This window comes from Labeo rohita, chromosome 20, assembly GCF_022985175.1.
Source record: "Labeo rohita strain BAU-BD-2019 chromosome 20, IGBB_LRoh.1.0, whole genome shotgun sequence".
Lineage (NCBI taxonomy): Eukaryota > Metazoa > Chordata > Actinopteri > Cypriniformes > Cyprinidae > Labeo > Labeo rohita.
Genome location: NC_066888.1, coordinates 23,599,393 through 23,615,726, shown reverse-complemented (window position 1 = coordinate 23,615,726; position 16,334 = coordinate 23,599,393). Strand labels below are relative to the sequence as shown.

The following is a 16,334-nucleotide window of genomic DNA, read 5'->3' as shown; positions in this document are numbered from 1 at the left end:
TTTTTTTCTTTAGATTAAAGTACGTGAAAAATCGTTCACAGCAGACACATTTATTATGTAAAAAGGGTCCATTTTAAATTTGTGCTGTCGTTAATGACTCAGTGAAAGTTATTAGTCTTTGCCTCGTTTGAGAGTAGAGAAAGATCTACAGATCTGCTACGTGAGTTGTTTCTCCATCAGTGATGCATCATTCCTTGAGACGAACCCAAGGGAGTCTGGGGCGCTGTGTAGAATACTGAATATGATCTCAGTCTTTTGATGGTGACTCAGCAGTGGTCTTGTCCTACTTCTCTGCTACAGAAGATATGTCAAATATTCACATGCTTTATCTGCAGAGCCCCTGCAGCCTGTTAAACATTAACCATTGGTGTATTCCCCACGTGCTGTGAGGCAGGCGAGGACGGCGTTAGACTACGGTGTGCGTCCTGCATAACAAACATTGTTTGGCTGGCTTTTTCAATACAGACAGACATGCTCCACAGAATAGTGAAGTGCCTGAGGAGGATGCACAGTTTCAGTATACTGCAGATTTGTACGCTGATTTATAATCGTGTATGTCACATCAAGACTGTGTTTTTAGGTTTGTTAAAATGGTGTGGGACAGACAGTGCTTTCTCTTGCATAGTTAAATGGAGGGGAGGGCTTAATAGCTCTAGCCTTCCCCTCAAAACGGGCTATTTTTTAAAAATAATGTTCTGTGGAGAAATTTTTTGCATGCTAGTTGTAGTCAAGGTCGCAGAGTTTTGAGGATGAAGAAGGTATCAGGTCAGATTAAAATAACTAATTAAATAGATTGCTAAAATAAACTATGGGACCCAGATGAGTACACCCTCTCTGAATAAATATAAAAGCTATATTTTCTTAATGATCACTAGTATGATTAATGGAAAGATGGCAAAATTGAAATGTATTAAACATATACTTAATGCAAACAAAAAAATATATGCCAATATTTTCTGTAAAATAAGTAAATTAGCCAAATTTGTTTAAATGAAGGATTGCAGAAATTAGTACACCCTGGATTTAATTCAGCAAATGTATAATATTTTATTCCTAGTATGTCCTGCAAAACTGTATGTATACTGCTCTGACCCTTCTTGGCACTGAGACTACAAGTTCATGACAAAATGCTGTTTAACTCCTGAAGGACAGATAACCTGGAAGAGGCTGATTGAGTTTATTGTGCTTTGGCTACATTAGGTAATTCTAGTGGTGACAACAACCATTCATGTCACTTCTGGAAGCTGTGTCGTACTCTGTGAGACACAGTGTCACTCTTTTCATAGCTTTTGCTGGCTCTGAGACACTTGCATGGTATTATACTAGCAAAAACTCACTCATCACTAAACGAAAACTTAAAGTGAAGACCTGATTATTTCAGGAGCCTTGTCACAAGTCCATTGTTTTTGGATGTCACTGGTACTTTTCACACTTAAAACGATAATTTTGTATTCCTCTTGCACCATTATCCTCTTTTATGCGAAGAAATAAATCTCCTGGCAGTTTTCTCTCCAGTGGTTCCATTGTTGCCAGCATTAAGGTCTAAGTATGATTCAGTAGGCTATATAACATTTTTAATTTTCAGGAAATTACTTGTCTTTAATTGTTGGTTCAATATACATTCATCAAAATTTGCCTTAAACCTACACTATTTTTTTTATTGATTTTATTTAGTAACTTTGAGGAGGGTGTACTCATTTTTGCAACACAACATTTTATCGCTTTGATAAGAAAATCTTATTTTCCTAAATAATTTTGACATTCTTTTTTGGTAATTGATCAAGCTAACTTGTTTTTTATTAACAAAACTTGACCCTCTAACACTAGCACTCTCTATTCTATTTCTCTACTATTTACTCGTTTTTTTATTAAAAACTTGATCCTCTAACATTAGCACTCTATTCTATTTCTATTTTCTACTTGTTTTCTTTTTAACAAACTTGACCTTTTAACACTAGCACTCTATTCTGTTTCTATTTTGTAGTTGTTTTCTTTTTAACAAACTTGACCCTCTAACACTAGCGCTCTATTCTATTTCTATTGTCTGCTTGTTTTCTTTTTATTAAAAAACTTGACCCTCTAAACTAGCACTCTATAATATTTCTATTCTATCTACTTGTTTTATTAAAAAACTGGACCCTCTAACACTAGCACTCTCTATTTTGTTTGTATTCTATCTACTTGTTTTTTTTTTATTTATTAAAAGCTTGACCCTCTAACACTAGCGCTCTATTCTATTTCTATTTTCTACTTGTTTTCTTTTTATTAAAAAACTTGACCCTCTAACACTAGCACTCTGTACTGTTTCTATGCTATCTACTTATTTATTAAGAAACTTGACCCTCCAACACTAGCATTCTATTCTATTTCTGTTCTGTCTACTTGTCTTCTTTTTTATTTATTAAAAACTTGACCCTCTAACACTAGCACTCTATTCTATTTCTATTGTCTACTTGTTTTCTTTTTATTAAAAAACTTGACCCTCTAAACTAGCACTCTATAATATTTCTATTCTATCTACTTGTTTTTATTAAAAAACTTGACCCTCGAACACTAGCACTCTATTCTATTTCTGTTCTATCTACTTGTGTTTTTATTAAAAACTTGACCCTCTAACACTAGCACTCTATTCTATTTCTATTTTCTACCCATTTTCTTTTTATTAAGAAACTTGCACCTCTAACACTAGCACTCTATTCTATTTCTGTTCTATCTACTTGTTTTCTTTATTTATTAAAAACTTGACCCTCTAACACAAGCACTCTTCTATTTCTGTTGTCTACTTATTTTCTTTTTATTAAAAAACTAGAACCTCTAACACAATCACACTATTCTTTCTATCCCATCTACTTGTTTTCTTTTAATTTAATAAAAAAGTGAATATCTAACACTAGCAGTCTATTCTATTTCTATTCTATGTACTTGTTTTCTTTTTATTTACTAAGAAACTTGACCCTCTAACACTAGCACTCTATTCTATTTCTATTCTGTCTTATTGTTTTCTTTCTATTTATTCAAAAATTGATCCTCTAACACTAGCACTCAATTCTATTTCTATTCTGCTTTTCTTTTTATTCATTAAAAAACTTGACCCTCTAACACTAGCACTCTCTTCTGTTCCAATTCTATCTACTTGTTTTCTTTTATTTTATTATAAAAAAAAAACTTGACCCTCTATCACTAGCACTCTATTTGGTTTCAATTCTATCTACTTGGTTTCTTTTATTTCACTGTAAAAAAAAAAAAAAAAAAAAAAAAAAAAAAAAAAACCTTGACCCTCTAACACTATTTTATTTCTATTCTGTCTACTTGTTTTCTTTTATTTTTTTGTAAAATAAACTTGACCGTCTAACACTAGCACTTTCTATTTCTATTCTATCTACTTAGTTTCTTTTTATTAGTTAAAAACTTGACCCTCTAACACTAATGTTTTCTATTCTTTTTCTAATCTATCTACTTGTTTTCTTTTTATTTATTATATAAAAAAAAGAATAACTTGACCCTTTAACACTAGCTCCCTCTTTTCTATTTTATATCTTTTGTTTTTTATTCATTAATTAAAAAGAAAACTAAACCTTGCTACATGTACTGCATTAGACTAACCGGGACTTGTCACAGCTCTTACTTATTCTTGTTCTTTTGTTAGTTTGATTGCTTCTGTTGTCCTTATTTCTAAGTCACTTTGGATAAAAGTGTCTGCAAAATGATTTAATGTAAATGCCCCACTGGCTTCACCTCTTTGAAATTCCCATCGTTCAGGAAATTCTCTGATAGTAATGCATGGCTACTTTTATGGTACTTTTTTTTGTGTTTTAACAACTCATAGTTCAATTCAAATTCATATGGATATATTTCATTGTCTATTTTGCTTACATATAAAAGAGACTTAGTTATTTTTGTTAATAATACCTGATTCCAATCGGTAACTTGTCTTTTTTAACTTATTAAAGAACCAATTCATAAAAATCATTCAATTTAGAAATTGATTCACTAAAATCAGTTTAATTTCAGTTCCTCAGATGTCATTCAATCGCTTTTGTAGCAACATGAGGGTTAGTTTTGGGGTGAACTATCCCTTTAAGGAAACCATTCATACATTCTAACATCTTGTGTTCATCAGTCAGGTGCTGTTGTGTACATATAGTGGAAATGTTCCTTATAAGGATATTTTTCCCCCCGTCCGTGGAAGATCTGCCAGAAAGTAAAGGGCTCATATTCTCTAAAAGAATGTCTTTGAGTGCGTGTAATAGAGTTGGCCTGCTGCCGCCCACCCGGCCGGCCGCAGCGTGCCGGCCCACAGCCATATTTAGCTATTGCAGTCAATGGAACTGAGTGCATGCTTGGTGTCTGATGTCATCTCGTGATGCAAACCTGATACAATGCTGCTGAGAAGGAGAGCAGAAGAAAGGAATGAGAAGCAGGTCACTCAGTCAATATATAAACAGCCATCAGGCCATCTGCATATTGTCAGAAGACGATTTCGTAGTGCTGTCAGACAGGCCACAGGACTCTGGCGTGAATGAGATTTGTCAAAGGGTTTCTGAGGCCACTCTTAAAATAAAGGTCACATGCTTACGTGGAAGGTGCTACAAGGAATTTTAGTTATTTTTATAGTGCGCTGACTGATTTTCTCTGAACGGTTACCTTGAGAAAACATTAGTTGGATTACAGACAGAACTTTGTGTTCAAAATAAAAGTTATGTTGTGCATATAAAGTGCTCTTTATCTTAAAGAGACAGTTCACTCAAAAATGAAAACTGTTATTAATTACTCACCCTCATGTTGTTCCAAACCTGTTGTTCGGTTCACAAATTTAGATATTTTGGATGAAATCTGAGATTTTGTAGCTTCATACCATGACAGTTGAACTAGTTATGTCACATGGACTGTTTTATCGGTGTCCTTACTACCTTTCTGGGCCTTGAATGTTTCAGTTGCATTGTTGTCTGTCTCTCGGATGTTATGAAAAATATCTTAATTTGTGTTCCGAAGATGAATGAAGGTCTTAAAAGTGAGTAATTAATGACTTTTTTTTTTTTTTTTGGGTGAACTAACACTTTTACAGTAAATAGTTTAACCAGTGCAGACCACTTAAAGGAGAACTCCATTTCCAGAACAACAATTCACAAATAATTTACTCACCCCCTTGTCATCCAAGATGTTCATGTCTTTCTGTCTTCAGTTGTGAAGAAATTATGGTTTTTGAGGAAAGCATTTCAGGATTTTTCTCTATATAATGGACTTCATTGGTGCCCTGACTTCCAAAATGTAGTTTAAAAGCAGCTTCAAAGGCCTCTAAACGATCCCAGCTGAGGAAGAAGGGTCATATCTAGCGAAACAATCTGTCATTTTTTTTTTTTTTTTTTTTTAAATAAATCTTGATACTTTTTAAGCACAAAAGCTTGTGTAGCACAGGCTCTGGGATGCGCGTTCACAACGCTACATACTATTGAATCACGTTGAAAGGTCACGCAGAATGTAGGCGGAACTCCAGTGTTTACAAAGCGAACGCGCAAAGACTAAGAAAGTGCAAGTAAGTCAAACAAAAAGGTACAACATACTCCTCAAGTTGTAGGAGGAAATAAGATGGAGTTTATCGCCGTACTCAGTACACAGACGATGAACTTACGCGTGATGCGTAATAGTGATGGGAAGTTTGGATCATTTTACTGACTCTTTGAGACCTTTGAGTCTCGTTCAAAATGAATGAATCTTTTTTCGAGTCATTTTGTTCATTTCAGCAAATTATAATTAAAATGTTACGTGTTACTTCTTTAACACATCTACTGCTTACACAAACAGTGATCACACTACAAACAAGACAAAACTATAATGCTATAAGAAACTGAAAAGATTAATTCATTGTTCACCTGGGTCTTTAGGCTATGATTAGCTCACCTCACCTGTTATCTGACAAATTTTCGGGTCGACGAGTCGTTCATTCATCACGTGACAGCCCCATAAGATGAACGAACGACTCAAAACCTGAAGACTCGAAACAGGTGAACTAATTCCAGTACAGAACCTAATAGGATGTTGCGCTTGCACGACTGAACAAATCACTTCTCGAGATGACTCGTTCTTTGCGAGTCACATTAAAGATTTGTTCAGAATAAAAGAATCGTCCAAGAACAACCCATTACTAATTTGTAGCATCGCGGACGCGCATCCCAGAGCCTGTGCTACACAAACTTTTGTGCTTAAAGTACACACGTTTTTATTTTTCAAAAAAATGACAGATCGTTTTGCTAGATAAGACCCTTCTTCCTCAGCTGGGATCATTTAGAGCCCTTTGAAGCTGCATTAAACTACATTTTGGAAGTTCAAAATCGGGGCACCAATGAAGTCCATTATATGGAGAAAAAAATCCTGAAATGCTTTCCTCAAAAACCATAATTTCTTTACGACTGAAGACAGAAAGACATAAACATCTTGGATGACAAGGGAGCGAGTAAATTATTTGTAAATTGTTGTTCTGGAAGTGGAATTCTCCTTTAAAAACAAAGCATGATTTAAAAAAAAATGTAATATGTAATATCCTAATACTCATAGTAACAATTATATTAATACAGTGACTGAAAATGCAGTTTAGAGCTTAAAATGGAGACTTCAAGAGGATTTGTAACTTCTTCTTTGTGGTTTTACATCTAAATTCTTTTAGTATGAGTCAGTATCCATTTTTGTTTGTTTGTCCAAAACAACCACTATGTTTGAGGCCTAGGATGTTTCTTCCCCAAGCAATTTTTTGAAATTGTATTTTTTTGTGGAGAGTTTTAGTACACACATGCTTTAAATTAGAGACTTTTCTGTAAACCTCACAATGAAATGATGACAAAGCTTTTGAACGACCTCAAAAATGATCTTGTGGCGTGTTTATATCCCTTTGGGTCTGAATTGCACGCCATCCCTTGTCCTGAGACATGCTACAGTACATTTGTATTACTTACATGCTGGGAAAAATAAATATTTGGCCATGTCTCCTGTCACCAGGACATCACGGATTATAGTTTCCAGAAGATTACATGTATATAAGTATAGATTGTAATTTTTAGCTTTCATTTATTTCTACAGGCCATTCTAACTCCAGCAGGACCGCAGTGACACATGGGTCGACTCGTGTTCTGTGAGCTAAAAATACACTGTATTAGTATTTGATTAAAAAGACATGAAGTGGCATAATGGGAGGATAAAAATAGTCAGCGGGACGCTGATACAGGTTTGCTGCTCTGCTGGCTTTCAGCACATCTGTCAGGTGGAGGCACAAAAGAACATTTCCCCCAACCATATCCTGCTAGCAGTGCGAGAAAAGAGCCACCACCTCATTAACAGACTCATTTCATCATTTAAAGCTGATTGTCAATAATCATGGCCACTTCTTCACACTTCAAGACTGTAATGCGCCCAGATTGCTCAGCAGCCACATCCGAAAGTCTGTCATCTCTTTATGAATGACCCTTCAGCTACAGAAGGCCCACATCCTGCTTTCTGAGCTCCTTCGGGATGTGCAGCACCGCCCTTTTTGTTCAGATGTTCTTCCTTCTGTGTAAGGGGAATCAGTGAGCTGGGCCCAAATCTGTTGAAATTTTGGAGGAAGCCTTGCAAAAGACACCATATGGCTTGGACACAGCCAACGTTAACCAAATTGTTGGGGCTTTCCAGGAGAGAGGGGAATTGCACTTGCCAAAAAGACTTCAATATGGTGCTCATTCTGCTTACTCTCAAACAATGGTCTGTCATTGCTTAGTCAATGTTGGCTTTTTACAGCATAGAATTATTTTCAGATTTTCAAGCAGTTTTTTAAATATTGCAGAAATTTTTAGTGATACTTTTCTGCTATACCACTAATCTTCATATAACATTTTAGTGTCTTCAAATTAAAAATGATATGCATAACTTCACATACATTACTTCTTAAAAGGATAGTTCACCCAAAAATGAAAATTCTGTCATTATTATTCACCCTCATGTCGTTTCAAACCCGTAAGACCTTCGTTCATCTTCAGAACACAAGTTAAATATTTGATTGAATCCAAGAGTTTTGTGACCCTGCATAGACAGCAACCCAACTGACATGTCAAGGACATTGTCAAAAAAGTCCATAGGACATCATAATTTTATGAAGGTATGAAAATACTTTTTGTGAGCAAAGCAAAGACAAAAATGACTTTTTGACAATGTCTTCTCTTCTGTGTCAGTCTTCAGCACGCCAGGACTACTTTAATAATGTTCTTACTTGAATGTGGTAGTTGTGTTGCTGTCTATGCAAGGTCAGAAAGCTCTCAGATTTCATCAAAAACATCTTAATTTGTCTTCCAAAGATGAACGAAGGACTTACGGGTTTGAAACGACATGAGAGTGAGTAATTCATGACACAATTTTCATTTTTGGGTGAACTACCTCTTCACTGAGTTTTTAATTAGTGTTGTTTGTCTTTGTTTGACCAGTAAAATATTTTTAAAAAGTTGCATTTACTTAAAGCAGCTACTTAAGATATTACATCTTTTCATAGATTGTAAGCGTACATTGAATACAAGTTTATCTTGTCTTACTACAGTTATCAGTTATCAGTTTTCACTTTATGCTAGGACTGTCAAACGATTAATCCCGATTAATCGCATCCAGAGTAAAAGATTGTTTATATACTATTTGTGTGTGTGTGTCGTGTATATTTATTATGTACAGTGTATATATAAATACACACAAATACATGTATATATTAAGGAAAAATATTTTAGATTTATATATAGAATATAATTAAAAAAGAATAAGATTATAATAGAATAAGATTAGACAAAATATTCAATAAATAGAATTTATAATAGGCTATTTTATAGGGAAATGTGACTACCTGAAAGCACACATGTAATTATATTTTTCTATGCAATACGTATTTTTTGTTTTGTTTTGACAAAAAAAGATTTGTTGCATCTTGTTTTACTGTATTTTTTTTTTTTTTTATTGTATTGCCCTGTTTAGAAACCTAATGAAGTCATACTGCCTTTGGAATCTGTTGTAGTAAGTTGTTGGAAGACATTCTGAATCAGGCTGTGAGCCGCCTACACTCCCTTAGCTACTGTTTCCTTGGTAACTGGTGTCAGGAACGGAGACGCCAATAAATGGATCTGCTGAATGTTTCCCATCTTTTAAACCCTTATTCCATGCTCGTGAAGGGGGTGTTTGCAAATTTTGCATTGCTTGTAGTTTTTTCTATATTCAGAATGCTCCAGACTGCAGTAGAGTTGCCCTACACTAGTGTAGATTTCAAACGGATGCTGTTTTCGGTCAAATTCCGGCTGTTTGATCATTTTTAAGGGGAGTTCTTGACTTGCTAACTCTGTGGGCAGGTTTAACTTCTTGAATACTTGGTGACCCTTTGACATACATCTCTGGGTCTGCTCCAAAATATGAGAAGAATCCCTGTCATGCTTTAGTATGTCATTGCAGTGGAACGAAACGGTATCTTTAAGTGACTATGAGTTTTGTCGAAAGTGGTTATTATATAAATGCACTGGAATGCTGAAGAACTAGAGTGATTGCTTTCCTGACATGGTGAAAATGGAAAAAAGGCCTGCTCTCAGTGTAGCATCCTGGGTTGCTGAACCCCTCAACCCCATATTTTGGCCCCTTCCAGTCTCTTGCCTGAGAGAGCAGGCCCCGCTTCTAATTTTAAGTGTTTCTGCTGCTTGTTATTTCAGAGTGTTGTGATCTCCTATGCCAGGGAATGCGTATGTGTCCGATAGGATTGCGCACAAATAAAGCTCTCAACCGAAATGGTGCGAACTGCACTCGCGAACAGGTCTGGGGTGTCGTTCTTATTTAAGAAACAAGGAGCGCACACATTTGATCCCATAAATCCCTTTTCCTGTTGGTCGAATGCCAGTTTGGTTTAAAGTAATGTTTATTTTCAGCAGCTTCCGAAAACAAGAAGCCTTTGATATTATTATGACCTCTCCACCCCTGTAGGATCAGTGGGATTGCACGGTGGTTGCATCATGAAGAGTTAACCTCACCTAACCCATATGTGTCATGGAAATTAAATATAGGCCTGTAATATCACATAGCCATTTGACCCTGTTTCTTTTAAGTGTGGTCAGTCAGCGCTCCTCTCTATAGGGTGCTTGTTTTAAAACCCTATCCTGGGATGACTTATGGATGACTCCGGTATGGCTGCCGTGCTCTTTTGGGGTAGTATATTGTCACGGACATGAACGAGGCTTCCTCTGCTCTTTAATTACATCTCTGAGAGCATGGCTCAGGCTCAGCAGGGATTTTGGGGGAAGTGGGACACGCTCTCAGCAATCCACGCCTCAACAGCATTTCATAATGGAGTGGCTCAGAATACAATCCTCTGGGAGCCCAGGTACAAGAACAACTCTGAAACAAGGCAACTAAATTAAGGAGATATAGAGAACTCGGGCAGTAGACCAAGCATATGGAAGCTCCTTTCGGAAGTTATTCATAGTTGCCCTTGTGGATTTACTGTTAGCTTTATATAGTTTTATTCTCCTCGACTCAACCCAGCTGTATTCGTTGTATTGTTTCAGATGTTCAAGAACTGACCCTTGTTAAGCCACACCTTACCTAGTTTTATATTAAATGCTGCATCTATTATGTCCACACGTTTTTTTTTACTAACATGTCCCCAACTCGGAAACTCTAGACTTAAAGAGACTGTACTTAAGCATAAAAATACCATAATATATTTGCAGATGTTTAGAAAACATGCTAAGTTCACAATCCTACAGCCAGTTTTCTATTTTTTGCTTTGTTCTGTTTGACTCCACTCACTGCCAGTTTAACCACTAGTATTTTGACACCCTGGGTTGCCATTTGGCAGAAAACTGAGCGTATTGTAGCCATGGAAGCCAGCAAACAAACTGGTCGGAGATCACAGATCCTACCTGACCTGAAAGCTCCATCATCCATCTAAAATGTTTTATGACCAGTGTAATGTTAAAATGGATTGCCGTCTATTGTGAATTGCGCTTGTTTCCCTTTGTGTGTCGTCAATCTGGCAACACGTGTGAGCTTGGAGTCTGAAGAGGGGGTGGGAGATAAAAAATATTGTGTTTTTAGACTGCAGTACCAATATTAACCGCTAGCTGTTAATATTATATACTGCACTTTAAAAAAAAAAAAAAAAAAGTTCAGTTTCTCACTTCGCTACAGTTGAAGTCAAAAGTTTACATACACCTTGCAATACCTGCAAAATGTTAATTATTTTACCAAAATAAGAGGGATCATATAAAATGCATTTTATTTTTTATTTAGTACAGATCTGAATAAGATATTTCACATAAAAGACGTTTACATATAGTCAAGACAAAATAATAGTTGAATTTATAAAAAAGGACCCCGTTCAAAAGTTTACATACACTCGATTCTTAATACTGTGTTGTTACCACAATGATCCACAGCTGTGTTTTTTGTTTAGTGATAGTTGTTCATGAGTCCCTTGTCCCAGTTCAACTGCCTGCTGTTCTTCAGAAAAATCCTTCAGTTCCCAAAAATTCTTTTTCAGCATTTTTGTGTTTTTGTACCCTTTCCAACAATGACTGTATGATTTTGAGATGCATCTTTTTACACTGAGGACAACTGAGGGACTCATATGCAACAATTACAGAAGGTTCAAACGCTCACTGATGCTTCAGAAGGAAAAACGATGCATTAAGAGCCGGGGGTGTAAACTTTTGAAAAGAATGAAGATGTGTACGTTTTTTTTATTTTGCCTAAATATCATATTTTTTTTCCATTTAGTACTGCACTTCAGAAGCTACTGAAGATACTTACAAGTTTCCCAGAAGACAAAATAACTTAAATTTACCTTGATCTTCAAATTTAAAAAGTTTTCACCCCCAGCTCTTAATGCATCGTGTTTCCTTCTAAAGCATTAGTGAGTGTTTGAACCTTCTGTAATAGGTGCATATGAGTCCCTCAGTTGTCCTCAGTGTGAAAAGATGGATCTTAAAATCAGTCATTGTTGGAAAGGGTTCAAATACACAAAAATGCTGGAAAACCAAAGAATTTGAGGGAACTGAAGGATTTTTCTCAAGAACAGCGGGCAGTTGTATGATCCCTCTTATTGTGGTAAAATAAATGAACACATTGCAGATTCAGCAAGGTGTATGTAAACCTGACTTCAACTGTATGTAGTGTCATTCATATGTGTTCAGTTCATAAATATAATATTCCCGACATGAAAACACCATCAGAATTTGTTTGAGAAAAATTTCAAAATGAACAGAATCGTTACTACCTATACATCATGCTATAGTGCTGTGAATTCTTTAGCTGTCACCTCTACTATGACCTGAATCATTATGAGTCATTACATTTATATTAATTTACTTTGAAGCAAATGTCTGGGTTCTTACTGATGTTACACATATTCATTTGAAGACTGACACATGGTTTAACCTACGGCATGCACTTCTCAACGCTTATTTAAAGAAAACAGGGTACACGGTGTCACTATTTTACAGTGCCTAGACAGTGATTTTCTATATTTTTGGATATCTTCTATAAAATTATATTAACTGAAAAGTAGAACATTTGATATTTTGATATAAATGTGAATGACCCAGTAGTTGAGATACTGTCTTGCACATGCTTTGTAGCTTTGACCTGAGATTTAAAGTCAATTTCAATGACTGCTGAGACAGCAGGAGTGACTATATCGATTCAGGTGTGACTGCATCCGTTTGCGCCTTCGGCGTAAACTTGCTGTTCTAAAGGGGTCGTATTTTGAGGTGTGGTTTTCTCATCTTGTTTTCTTCTTTGAAAACATGTGAAGGCATGATGTCACTGCAACAAAGCTGGTATTTCTCATGGTGATGACTTGTCTTGTTGTGTGGAAGGTGTGTCTGGCCAGATCCCAGGAAATGACATCATTTGCGCCCATTCATACAAAAAGATGCGTGGGAGATTATTAGCCAGATGGAAAGAGCAAGATCACCTGTTTTAGTGCAAACCCTGATGAAAAGACACTGATGTGTCTTATTTATCATAGATCCGGTTTTTAATGACAGCTGTCTGATTTCACAAAGGAATAGTTCGCCTCCTAAAATGAATTTTATCTTATCGTTTACTTCACATTTCCTTTTGCCATTTAGAAATGCAACAATGGTGTTAAATACTTTTAAGGCGTAGTTCACCCAAAAATGAAAATTACCCTGTGATTTACTCTCCCTCAAGCCATTAGACGAATACTTATATAAAAAAAGTCCTGTCTCTCCCAAACTTTATAATGGTAGTGAATAGGTGTTGAGATTTTGAAGCAAAATAAAGTGCATCCATCCAGCATAAAAAGTACTCCACATGGCTTGTGAGTGATTGTGAGTAATGGTAGATTTTTTGGGGGTAAATGTTTCTTTGAAGTCAAATATTGTGAAAAGACAACATGTTAAGGACAGCCTTACATGATGACTCTTCATATTGTTAGGCTTTTTGGACTTAATTTCCTTTCATTCATGAATGCTCTCCAATTTGTCCAGCCCCTCGTCTTCGAGTTGGGTCCATCTGTCCTGCTTCAGTGCCAGAGCTGCAAACAGCCCATTTTTCTTCATTTACTGTCCCCGCTGTCCACAGTCTAAATGTCTCTGGCTCTCTAAAGTAATTACACACTGGAATTCTGGGCATGAGGATGTGCTGGATGCTGATTAAGCACAAGAGGACTGACAAGCAAATCTTTCATAAACCCTTACTTAGCAGAACATCTGCAGGCGAGCTGGTCTGCATGCTGAAGTTGGCACCCTCACACCTCTTGTGACTCATTTGAGTGTGCTGCCCTCTAGTGTTTGATATGATGTACTGCGCTGCTTGTATTATAGCAATCATCTGTCTCAGTATCTGGAAGAAAGCAAGACATCTATAAAAGCCTTTACTGAATATGTCCCAGAGGCCCCTTAAGGCCATCTTGTTAATTCTCCCAACAGCCCGTTTATTATTGGGCAGAGACAAGTTTTTCAGCAGTCATTACTCCAGTCTTCAGTGTTACATAATTTTTTAGAAATCAGAAATAATATGCTGATTTGGTGCTAAAGAAACATTTATCAGTTTTAAAAACATTTGTGCTGCTTTTTGTGGAAATAGTGATGCGTTTTATTCAAGATTCTTTGAATAGAAAGTTCAAATGAAAAGCAAACTTACTGATCCAGACTTTGAATGGTAGTGTGCAGTTGAGGTCAAAAGTTTGCACCCCCTTTCAGAATCTTTAAAAAAGTTAATTATTTTATCAAAATAAGAGGGATCGTACAAAATGTCAATCTTGTTGTTTACTTAGTACTGACCTGAATAAGATATTGCACATAAAAATATTCACATATAGTCCACAAGAGAAAATAATAGCTGAATTTATAAAAATGACCCGTTTCAAAAGTTTACATCCCCTTGATTCTTAATACTGTGTTGTTACCTGAATGATCCACAGCTGTGTGTTTTTGTTTAGTAATAGTTGTTCATATGTTTCTTGTTTGTCCTGGACAGTTAAACTTACTAATGTTCTTCAGAAAAATCCTTCAGGTCCCACAAATTCTTTGGTTTTATGCAACTCTTACAGAAGCTTCAAATGCTTACTGATGCTTCTGAAGGAAACACGATGCATTAAGAGTCTTTAACTTTTAGAATTTGAAGATCAGGGTAAATGTAACTTATTTTGTCTTCTGGGAAACATGTAAGTATCTTCTGTAGCCTCTGAAGGGCAGCACTAAATGAAAAGATGTGATATTTAGGCAAAATAAGAAATATGTACACATTCTGTTTAAAAGTTTTCACCCCCTGGTGGATCTCAATATCATGTTGGAAAGGCTTCAAATACAAAAAAAATGCTGGAAAACCAAAGAATTTGTGCGACCTGAAGGATTTTTCTCAAGAACAACGGGCAGTTTAACTGTTTAGGACAAACACGGGACTCATGAACAACTATCACTAAACAAAAAAAAAAAAAAAAAAAAAAAGCTGTGGGTCATTCAGATAACAACAGTATTAAGAATCAAGGGGCTGAAAACTTTTGAACCGGGTCATTTTTATAAATTCAGCTATTTTTTTTTTTATATGTAAACATCTTTTATGTGAAATATCTTCTTCAGGTCAGTACTAAATAAACAATAGCATGCGTTTTGTATGAAACCTCTTTTTTTGGTAAAATAATTAACATTTTTAATGATTCTGAAATGAAAACTTTTGACATCAACTGTACATTGTACCAAAACTACAAAACCGAATCAGAATCTGATACTGGGTTGGTGTGGCAAACTTGTTTAAGGTCTAACCTTGTAATTGAAAAGTTGTAGGATCACTATGCACTCATCCATTCCCTTCTACTCTCATGTGTCCTCAGGCAGGTGCAGGAGCTCCAGCGTCAGAAGGAGCAAGAGAGGGAACGACTGGAGCGAGAGCGGCTAGAGCGGGAACGTCAGGAACGAGAGATGCTGGAACGGGAGCGTGCCGAAAGAGAACGTCAGGAACGGGAACGTCAGGAGCGTCAAGAACGAGAGCGTCTGGAGAGGGAACGTGCCGAGCAGGAACGTCTGGAGCGCCTGGAGCGTGAGCGTCAAGAGCAGGAGCAGCTGGAGCGCGAACGCCAGGAACGGGAGCGCGCCGAGCGGGAGCTGATGGAGAGAGAGCGTGCCGAGAGGGAGAAGCAAGAAAGGGAGCACCAAGAGCAGCTGGACAGAGAGCAGATGGATTGGGAGAGAGGGAGACGCATCTCCAACGCCGGTGAGCATCTTTATTTTCTCTAACATCTTTTGATAGACAGGAGTGACAGATAAAATGTAGACGGGCTGGAGTCAAAAAAAATGAATGAGGTTTTAACACAAACTAACAATACAAGTGGCTTTTCTTTTGTTGTACACTATGCTTAGCATGCAAATGCCTGTGAAATGCTGTTGTTATCTGTTAGAAATCATTTCTTACAGTGTTACAGTTATTATGCTTAATGTGTTTGGACTGGGGTGCACCAGTATTACAATTATGGCTGATTTCCATGCCATGGCTGATAACTGATAAACAACAGATTAAAAATCTGTACTATTTTGTCTGGAAATAACTCGGCACATTCAGAAAAACACAAAAGTCAGTGCTGGTTCCTGTCAATGTTAAACCCGTGTTGCGGTACTTAAGTGAATGTAGGCACCACAACAATGTAATATACAATATGAAATATGATGGCTATTCATTTTGAAATGTGATAAAGAAAAAAGTTAGTTTGAATAAAAAAAGCAGTGTTCAAGAAACACATCTTAAAGGGTTAAATCTTTCATCTAGAGTTGTTCCTTTAAGCTATAAATTGAGGAGTAATTTAACATCTAAAAATTGGCGGAAACAAGCCAATA

The 16,334-nt window shown here is 36.4% G+C and overlaps 1 protein-coding gene across 9 annotated transcripts in view; it reads left to right on the top strand.

Annotated features, from left to right (window-relative positions):
- Positions 1-16,334, top strand: part of enah (ENAH actin regulator) — a 123,463-nt gene that overhangs the window by 86,418 nt on the left and 20,711 nt on the right. For all 9 annotated transcript variants that reach the window (XM_051138380.1, XM_051138379.1, XM_051138377.1 and 6 more), the window contains one exon: positions 15,338-15,717. In XM_051138380.1, the coding sequence (XP_050994337.1) occupies positions 15,338-15,717 (380 nt within the window). The remainder of the gene's footprint in view (positions 1-15,337; positions 15,718-16,334) is intronic.